Source organism: Schistocerca piceifrons, chromosome 2 (genome assembly GCF_021461385.2).
Source record: "Schistocerca piceifrons isolate TAMUIC-IGC-003096 chromosome 2, iqSchPice1.1, whole genome shotgun sequence".
Lineage (NCBI taxonomy): Eukaryota > Metazoa > Arthropoda > Insecta > Orthoptera > Acrididae > Schistocerca > Schistocerca piceifrons.
In genome coordinates this window covers 1014495521-1014506479 of record NC_060139.1, presented here as the reverse complement: position 1 = coordinate 1014506479, position 10959 = coordinate 1014495521, and the positions used below count along the sequence as shown (strand labels likewise).

Genomic DNA, 10959 nt, shown 5'->3' with positions numbered 1-10959 from the left:
AGAAACATACACACTCCTTACCTACCACATCAAGAAGTGCTCTCAGTCGCTATGGCAATCTGCTTCTTATATCCTCATCGCCGGTCACGTGTTAGTTTCTTCGTTCCAAAGTAGCAAATGGTTCAAATGGCTCTGAGCACTATGGGACTTAACATCTTAGGTCATCAGTCCCCTAGAACTTAGAACTACTTAAACCTAACTAACCTAAGGACATCACACGCATCCATGCCCGAGGCAGGACTCGAACCTGCGATCGTAACAGTCGCGCGGTTCCGGACTGAAGCGCCTAGAACCGCTCGGCCACCGCGGCCGGCCCAAAGTAGCAGAATTACCTCACTTCCCCCACTGGATTATCCGTAATTTTGATGGCAAGCTTATCGATAATGTAATTTCTATTACATGCTGATACTTTCGTCTTTATTTGTTTTATTCTCAATCTATATTCTGCTCATCCCACTCAATAGGTTCCGTAATGCCTCCTCAGAATTTCCAACATCTTGTACCATGGTATGTTTTCGAAGGCTTTTTCTAGCCCGAGAGTCTCTTTAGCCTTGTATTTAGATTGTTATTAAGTTCTTAGCGTCCTCCGTCCTGCGGAATGTCAGAACTACTTCTCAGATGCATTTACCTCCCCTGAAGACGGAAGATCTTTATCTAATAGATCATTAATTTTGTTGTTCGTTTTAATTCACTTTTGTTTTCCTTTTTACTGTGTACTGTGTATTCAAAATACAAACTAAAGAAGTGTCGATAGCAAAGATATTGTAAGAAAACTTTGAAGTCAAAGTCTAATCATCACTTCGTAAACATTATTTGAATCAGCGGCACTTGAAAAAGTATTGATATTTCACCATTGTAGACTACATGTGTAAGTGGGTAATGGACCTAATATTCATATACTTGCTTTTTTAGATTAGTTATTCTTTTTAAAAGACAATATAACCTGTTACGTGTTAGTACTGAAACTCTCCAGGAATAATGAAGAACGTAAACTTTAACAGTTAATATCAAGCACATTAATGAAATGTTTGTTAACAAGCACTCAAGGTTGTCTTTTAATTTTTAAGTCCGATAACTTAGTAGAATGAGATTCAGTCCTCGCTCTGAGGCTGTTGAGTGTACTTAAATGTAATCAGTTTTAGTACGAACATATGGATGAATTTCTCAGATTATCTCATCAGCGAAGAGCAGTTCATGATATCGTGCAAAGCTGGGATTTCTCGTCAAAGATAAAGTAGTCGGCAGCTCTTGTGCGCAGTGGACTATTCTTTGACCTGCCAAGGTCACAGCCTCTCGAGGTCCCGTGGCCAGTACGGTATATAAGGGCGGCGATGGGCGGCGCCTGCCAGCCGCCGCTGACATGTTGAGACAAGCCGTTCTGCTGTTCGCCCTCGCCGGCTGCGTGCTGGGTAAGAGTCTGCGCTTTTTCCACTGTATACGGAGTCAATGATTCGATCGCAGTGTATCTCTCATTTTGGTAATCACTAGAGAGCTCAGTACTGTCAGTTTATTCATTCTGTGTGAAAGCCAGTCCGGTGTAATTTTAATTGCCCATGTCGAAATTTCACACAACTTTCGAGTTTTATAATTATCCTAATTCAAAATTCACTCGATAATTCATATAATTATATTATGATTTTTGGGATTGCCAGTAAATAATAATAATAATAATAATAATAATAATAGTTTTAATCTCAATAATACAGCCATAAAGCATCTCAACAAAACTGGTGAAGCCTTTAGTGTCGCACGGATAAAATAGTCAGGCGTCTGGTAATTCCGTATGTCTATTGTAATCTCTTCAACTCTATAAATTGTACCCAATAATGATAATATTCCGCAACCAGTAGCGTAACAAGGATAAAACAACCAGGCCGCGTACTAGGGACGGCTGTTGCCGCCCGAAACAACTGCTCTTCTGTTATATCTTCTTTTTTTCCAAAGCCATTTTAACCTGCATCTTAAAACCGCCAAAAAAAACGGTTTCTGAAATAACCGACTTCTGGTGTCTTATTTCTACTATTTCCTGTAATAAAAGTAGAAATCCAATAAAGATTGAAAAATATTGACTGCTTCAGTTTCAAGATACAGAGAATCAAAATGTTAAATGAAATACGCAAATAAAAGAAAACTTAGTCCGCCAAGCATTGCAACTTTTCTCGAAAAGTTATAATTGTTTCCATAATAATAAAACCACCAGTATTCTCCTACTGATTAAAATCTTCTGAAAGAGTTACAGGCAGATAAATGCATATTATGTATACACAGACAACAAATTAGCTACTTTTCACTTTTATTGTAAACTATGAATGAACTGCTAAGTTTTAAGTTTTCTCCTTATATGATGTGGCAGTTTTGTTGCGGGTTCATAGCGTCCTTAATCTTTTAAAGCAGACGCACGGTTGTACTTCATTGCTACGTCACGTTGTAATAATATTTCCAGACTAAGTTCGTTGCCATTTTGTAATACAGCTAACTCCAACGCCAACAGAAAGAAAATACCATGTAGACAGGATAAGCAAGTCTCATTCACTGCTTATAATCGCATACTATCGAATAGGCCACGCCAAATAGTAACAGATACATTATTTTCTAGCAACGCTGTACCAATCCTTGAGCCACGTGCTTGTTGATCGTTTCTGTCTGTATCGTTACTCAAACGGCGCTGATAGCTTTTCTCATTTCTTGTCTCAAAGGAATCGAAATCCAACGAACACAAATTACTCGTTTATTAAAAAAGGTTTATTTAAAAACCAAAAATTTCACCGTTACTGCTAGTGGCTAACTGATACTTCGGTCTCTTTACCCGGTTGTTAGAAAAAATTTTAAAAGAACTTATATGCGAAACCCAACAAACGTCGTAAAATGCCGGTTATTCAGATCCAAAATATCGGTCTGGGTTTTAACCGGTCGGTTTTTCACATCCCTACCGTGTAACATGGGCGCGTTTTCAGTGAGGGCACGGTTGTCATAACAGGTAAACAAAATGACAAGGGCAAAAGGAAAGGGCGGAACAGAAAGAGCGAGAAGACGATGTCGAAGAAGAAGACGACGAAGAGAATTTTATGCCTTACTTCCGGTAGATAGATGGAACAACTGTCGTTACGGCAAGTTAAGCAACGTAACTTAAGTAAGGCTACATTTGTATTGCTTGTATGGTTTCTTGCTGGTTTTTATTGATCGACAATGAAACAATGAGAAACGGAACCATTGTAATGTTGGAAGCAGAGCGCCTTTGGACTGTATGTTGTTCCACGTCATGAACTGTTTTGTTCAAAAGGGAATAACTGAAATTTGTGTCTTACTTCGTTGTAAACTCGTCTTGATCTAAATATACAGGCTAACCAGCCATCTGAATTAAACAAAAAATTACAAGACGTCGACACGAGGAGAAAATCAAGGTTTGCAGCGGGCGTCATTTACCCTAGTTACGTAATGTGCGCCCGCATCTCGTGGTCGTGCGGTAGCGTTCTCGCTTCCCACGCCCGGGTTCCCGGGTTCGATTCCCGGCGGGGTCAGAGATTTTCTCTGCCTCGTGATGGCTGGGTGTTGTGTGGTGTCCTTTGGTTAGTTAGGTTTAAGTAGTTCTAAGTTCTAGTGGACTGATGACCATAGATTTTAAGTCCCATAGTGCTCAGAGCCATTTGAATCATTTGAACGTAATGTGCGTAAGTATATAGCTTGGAGCGATGGAGCACCAGGCTATCCATAAACATGGTACAACAACATATACAGTTACGGATTAGTCAGGAAGAAGCGAAATATTTGTAGGTGATTCTTTGACTCCATTCTTGCTTTGCATTTGTGTGATTACAGTTTTCAGACAACTAAGTGGAAACTCTTTCAGCTATGAGCTCCAGGACATTCATAAAGTAACTGAATATCATTCTTACATGGATGATTTGAAGCTATTCGCAAGAAATGTAAAGACATTAAGCTAACCAAGCACGGTAAAAGGGAAACTTGTGAAGCCAGAGCACATATCCTTCCCTGAAGATGCCACTATTAAAAATCTGGAACTTGAGGGGACTTACAAGTACCTTGGTGCTGAAGAAAATAATGAAAGTCAAGGAAACTATAACAAGGTGAAACTGATGCTAAGAATTCAATTCAAATCCGAGAAATAAAATTTTGGCTAGAAGTAATGCGATCTGAGATGACAAATGAAAATACAGTAATTATTGCACTGGCTAAGATGGTTGCAAGACTGATCTCATAGAACGCAGAAAATGACGGTACTGACTCACGTAAGCAACGTAACAACAAAACAGACTCAGAATTAAGCCAAAACTATCATGGAGACAGAACTCTACGCATAGTCAGAAATCACGTCGCATAAAAATTTTCAGAGATCTGAAGCATCTTCGGCTTGAGAAAGAATGAAAACAGATTCAGAACGTCTGATAATAGCTACACAAGGTCAGACCTTGCGGGCTTAGAACTATAAAAAGCAGTAATGAAAACTACTCAGTATGACAGATGGTGACTTTGTGGAGAATATTTTGAGACAACGAACCGTTTAATAACAGACTACCCTATTTTGGCGAAGAATGAATATCTCAAAAGGCACAAGAAGGTGTGCTCGTAGGACTTAATACTTCCAGTACGATTGACAAATACACAAAGAGCGAACAATAGCAACCAATAAGCCTGACGTCTTTCTGCGTCAGTCAGAAAAAAGGTTGTGCCCCTTAATCTATTTCTGATCCCCGTGTACGGGAACTTTAATGACAAGGCGACTCAGTAGAAATCGGAAAGATCTAAACATTGAGATGAAATATGGAATATAAAATAATGATTCGTGAGCTAGGGTCTGTCGTCTCAGATAGCATAACTTTTCGCCCAAATTTTATTTTCGAATTTCAATTGGATTCTTAGCATGTTTCACCTTCTTACAGTATCTTTGAGTTTCATTATTTTCTTCAGTACCAAGGTACTTTTAAGTCCCCTGTTGAGTTCAAGGGGACGCTAGATCACATAGCACAAGAATCGAAACAGTGCTGGAGATATTCAAAATTAATGACGTTGAGGCTAGACCATATCTTGCGAAGTGAAGCAGAAATTCTAATTCGGAAAACAGTAAATTAGAGATTTCACTAACTACATTGCATCAGTACTCGCTTCCATCATGGTAGATGACAGCAGGCAGAAACTTACCGTGATTCAATCAAATTACACAACCGTAAAAATTGCCCAGAAGTTTGGTTTTATTTAAATAATCGTTCGTGAAAATACGTTCGAGTTTAGGAAAACAACAGGTGTCTCTGAAGAGGCTGCAAACAACATTCCACATCAGAATTTCTTCTCAAAGTTTCTGCCATATTTTCAGACCCCAAAGGCTACAGAGAGATGTGCTCTATAAGAATACAGTCTCAACAAGAACCCCAGCGTCACCTTACTGCACTTATAATGAAATCTAACCCTCGGAATTCAAGGACAAATTTCTACAAAGGGCACAGAAGCAAAAATGAAATTTGTGGTTATAAGAAATTCAATAATTATACTCGAGTGATTATTATTTACTGACCCATTTCGTAAGATGCTATTAATAGTGTGTCACCCATAACAAGAACGTGATATTAAAACTTAGATATTCTTTTAAGACTGAGCAATATGCGAAGGAAAACGCGGTGGCGACCCGAAAATATCCTGAACCGGTAGTGCTTAAACTGGACAGTTGTGTCCAGTCTGTATGTCTACAACGCAGACAGATTCTTCTGGGTAGTTGTGTGATTTTTAGTATCGTGTAACACATTGGCACTAGATCCCATAATATCGTGGGCTCATGGTGGCACATCTGTAATGTCCCCGGACCAAAAACCTGTCACTTGTGCTCCTAATTTCTTATTTCCGTCTTTCTGCACAAAAAGGAAATTTAATACACTTACTATTTTAAATTTTTTTATTCTTGGAAATACCTTCAGGGATGCAGAGCTTTTTCGGAAGATTTTTATGTCTTTCTGTGAACCTGTGCAGTCATCTAATGTTTATCCATTACGGTGATTTCTTCTGTGATTTTATTTAATATAGGTCCTCCTTCTTTCAGTCAGTTAAGACTGACCACCGGTTTCTTCAGGCCATTGTCAACAGCGTAAATATGTTCCACAAAATCCGTAACACAAACTGTGTTAGTTATTTTTTACTGTCCTGCTGGTTTCAGTTACAAAACATCATGTATGATCGTAATTGGAATATGAGTCACAACATAACTACAATCATAAAAATAAAATCTAAATGACAGGAACAATGCAGTTTAGTATTTACAAAATGGATACATAGGAATACAGCTATTGACACATTCATTGACAATAATACGTCAATCAGGGTCAAGCTGAAAGATAACGTAACAGGTTATCAGAAAAATAAATTAACATGCTACTGCATACGTCTTCTATATCAACATAATTATGAAACTACCAAAAAGTCCTCCAAAAAAAAATAATAGTTCCTGTTTTCGACTTAGATGAGTCCGTCATAGCAGATTATTTGGTCATAAATTCGAGGGATGTGGAACAGAAATAAAGACGATGGTAAAGTACATACATTTCAGTGGTTATACAATTTCAATACTCAGTAAATAACAGCAGACATGACGAGAATAGAAAAAATTCACAAACTGAAATGAAGAACATTATCTTAAGCTGAAACTTTTATCAATCTGTTAAAAATAATCTGTAGTCAAATACTATAACGATAATAAATACTACAGATACTACTGAACAATTAGGTATTATTATCTTTAATCTATTAACTTATAGATTATTTTTAACGGATTGAGGTAAGTTGTAGCTTATGATAGTGTTGTCCACTTCATCTCACGTTGTGAATTTTCTGTAGTCACTTTATGCCTACTGCTGTTTATTGTCTGCTCAACTAGTGTGACCACTAATGTGTATGTACTTTTCCAACATCCCTAGTTTTTGTATCATATCCCTCACATTTATGACCAAATGATCTGGGATGATGGACTCAAATAAGCTGAAAACAGTTGACTATTATTGCATTCCTGTGATTCCGTTTCCATAGTATGTAAGGGGTATTTCTTAGAGTTTCGTAAGGACTTCAGTGTATTGTTCATGTCATTTATATTTTATTTTTGTGATTGTAGTTATATTTGTCACTCATGTTCAAATAACAATGATACAGGAACCCGATGACGGTATGTAACTGCAAATGGTAGAGCAATAAAGGAACCCAATACAACTCTCTGTTATGAATTTTGTGAAACCTTGATCTAGTTTACACTGTTCATCATCAGTAGTTTTGCAAAGCGTCTGCAGTCCGTTGTCTATAATTGTGCGTACAGATGCCAACGCCTTTCTCTAATGGTATCACTAAATCTGTCTATTATAATGTAGAAGTCTATTGTTCTGCTACTGATTCAGTTTTGGTGTGTGGAATTTTAATTTTACTTGACATTTTTCCGTTCTTGATTTCCACAGTCTCAAAATTTATAATGACAAATGGATACAATGAATAGGTGGAGGATATTTTTCATTGTACCGTATACTACAGTTTATTTAATTTCCATTCAGTTAGCTCCTGTGAAGACTGTAGAATTGTGCGCCACTCTGATGTCTATTATCAGCTTTCACTTTGTTTATGTGAAAGACGTATACTGCAGATCAACGTTTTCCTCTTGTACGTTGTGGTAATGATTCCACGTTAGTCTGTACGTCTTTTCTAGTCAGGTGGCTCTTTATGAATTCGTTTGACTGCCAGATGTGATAGCAGTGTGTGTCCTTCAAGGTGTTTCAACAAAGAGCATCTGCGTGTCGGGTTTTTTTCCTTCGCTATCTCGAGTCCCGCCCTTGATATCTTATCGTCGTGATTGAGTCGAGAAGTTTAGCGCTATCGTCGAATACCAGCAGATATCTTTGCTGCTTATCTTTCTTTTAATCGCAGTAATGTATAATGCCTTACACGAACAGTGATTTCTCACGGTAATATCTACGTCTAAACTACACATAAAAGTTGTAAGATCAGGTGTACGAAACTAGGTGCTTCACACCATTCTTATTTGCTTTCATTTATGGCTCCTTCCGTCGTGTGACGAGAAGTGTCACGAACTGCCTAGGTTCTGGCTTGTCTTTCTGGAACAGGAGAGACTACTTTTCACTGCAACATGGATTTCGGCATCTTTTCATTCCATTCAAAGCTAGAGTTTGTGAAAAATATGGGAAAATAATGGTACGCCTCCCTCTGAGAGACATTTAAGTGCGGAAGCAAATGGTCCTGAACAGAGATTAAACAAATTTTCTAAGCTGGTTTTCGTGAGATATTAGGCGTCTTTTTTCGAGTTCGTGGCCACTGAAAATTTGTGTTCCACTCTTTCGCAAAATAAGGTAGGCTGTGAACATGCTCGTTAGCTTTACCTTACACAGGGTCATCGTTTACCTTTAAGTGTAAAAAAAAACTGTGTGTATATATTTGTAGAGGTATTAGAGGAGATAAAAGAAACACTTTTGTTATGAGATACAAATGTCACATTTTTGCTGTTTCACCTTGAAGTGTTCGACTCAGGACTTCACAGTTTGGTCGACTTCTTCGTATGAAACACTTTGACACTAGAATCTCATTCGCAACACAATTACATCAACTTACTGCTACGAAGGGTAAATTGTCACTACTGCTAGCAAATTAGACGTCCCTTGATGAACAATTATATTATTATTGTTTCTTTTATGTTGTCTTAAAATGACAGGTAGTAGATTCCTGATTACACTCTAATCGAGTTGGCTGACATATATCTCATTTATGGTCAGACACGAAGCAACAGTCATGCATCAGTGTGCTTATATACAGAATAGCTTCAGGGAGGAGTTTACTAAATTATGTCACGTTTCAAAGATTTGGTGCCCGTGTACGTGAAACAGGATTCCTTACATCAAACAGCTGGGTAACTGGTAGAGCTCGAAGCGTGCCACTTGTTGAGTTTCAGGGAGCTGCGCTACAGCGATATGAGCGTAAACTCAGCACTAGCACATGGCTCACAGCCAAGGAAATAAGTACCTCCAAAGCCGATGTGTGGAGCGTCCTGCACGAGATGGGCGAGCACTTATTCAATTATCAGAAGGTACAAGCGTATCATCTGACGACTTTCCACACCGAGCGGTATTCTGACATTTGTATCTGCACCAAATGTAAACATCACTGACTTGAAACGTATGTTTCGTTTACTCTCGAGGCTGCCGGTTCTAAGGAACAAATATTGTACGTTTCGTTTACTCTCGAGGCTGCCGGTTCAAAGGAACAAATATTCAGCAGCAACAATAGACGTGTCTGTGAGTTGTAAAATACTCTGATTGGGCCATATCTTCTGCCTGACGCGCTCGACGGAGGAAACCATCGCATATTTCTTCGTGAAGTACTACCGAATGTGGAGAATGTCCCGCTGGCAGCCAGGCAACGATTATTATCCGAGCATGACAACTTTCACGTCATTTTGTTTGCTCTTAATGTCATTTAGCCTATGTTTCTCTCAATTACTGGATTGGCATGGGTGGGCCATCACAAGCGCCTCCACACCCTTCGGACCTCACTTACGAATTTCTTTTTTGGCCGGGAGATGAATCGTTTGATGCACGAGACACAACAGACAATTCAAAAGAAGTAGTTGCCCGGTTCGCTGAAGCTGCTGCCATTATTCAAGACACACCTGGTTGTTTCGAGCGTGTTAAAGATTCGAATAAAATGCAGGTACCGCAGTTGTCCAGTAATGTAAACGGAAGAAGTTTTCAGCAACATCTGTGAAGCAATATCCATCACAGGGAAGTGTGATGTCAGTCTCTGAACATAACTAGCGTAAAAACATTTTATGGACTCCTAGCGTGACATATTTGTCACATAAAAAAGCTCTTTTGATACTGCTCAATGTACAATTATTGAACTATATGAAATAAAATCGTCATAACATCTAAAAGTTTGCGTTAGGACGTTCACACTGCACGGTTGGCCGCTAGGCATGATGTGAATTAGTGTGGTTTGGTCTAGCGACGAAACCCACTTTCATTTCTATGTATTCGTCAATAAGCAAAATTGTCACATGTGGGAGACTGAGAATCTGCATTCGCCATCTAGATGTCTCTTCACCCTCAACGGGTGACTGTGTGTTGTGCAATGACCAGTCTTGGAATAGAGCGATATTCTTTGACGCCGCTGTGACTACCGGACAGTACGTGGTGATTTCGGAAGACGATTTCATCCCCATTATTCAAAGTGACGCTGATTTCAACAAGATATGCAAGATGAAGCTCAACCCCATCGAAGCAAAAGGGTGTTTGATGTCCTGGAGGAGCAGTTTGGGGACCGCATTCTGTCTCTGGGGTACCCAGATGTCACTGGCGTGGGCTTCGATTGGCTGCCATGTTCTCCCAATTTGAACACATGTGACTCCTTTTTTGGGGGACTGTATTAAAGACAAGGTGTCCGGCAATAACCCCAAAACTATTGCAGAGCTGAAAACAGCCGTTCAGGAGGTCATCAACAGCATCGATCATGCGTCACTTGAGCGCGTCATGCAGAATTTCGTTATTCGTTTGCGCCATATCATCGCCAGTGATGGCAGACATGTCGAACATGCCATACATAACCTAAATCCGAATATCTGTAGTGATGTTTACATGCTATATAAAGTTTGTGCACGCCGTAGTTCGTAACTAATTTACGTTTTTTTTTCTCATATAGTTGAATAATTGTCACCCTGTAACTCGTCTGTTGTGTGGTACAGTGTCTATATTACTATTTGTATTATTTGCTATGATTGTGTCATGGTCACATGAATAACTATATTCGATCATTTCGAAAACGGATGGTTTGAGAATGGACACAAGTCTGTAACTTGTCGCCATAAATAAATATAGGAGACTTGCTAATGCAACTTACAACGATATTCCAACTATTTCTTTCATTTAAAGGAGTGTTCCTGTTTATATCGTCAGAGTATGCCAACGTTTTTGT

At 39.0% G+C, this 10959-nt stretch overlaps 1 protein-coding gene across 1 annotated transcript in view; it reads left to right on the top strand.

Moving 5' to 3' along the window:
* Positions 1-1360: 1360 nt before the first annotated feature.
* The window catches only part of LOC124776076 (trypsin-1-like), a 29014-nt gene continuing 19415 nt past the window's right edge, over positions 1361-10959 (top strand). Inside the window, exon 1 of the mRNA XM_047250918.1 lies at positions 1361-1409. Coding sequence (XP_047106874.1) covers positions 1361-1409 — 49 coding nt within the window. The remainder of the gene's footprint in view (positions 1410-10959) is intronic.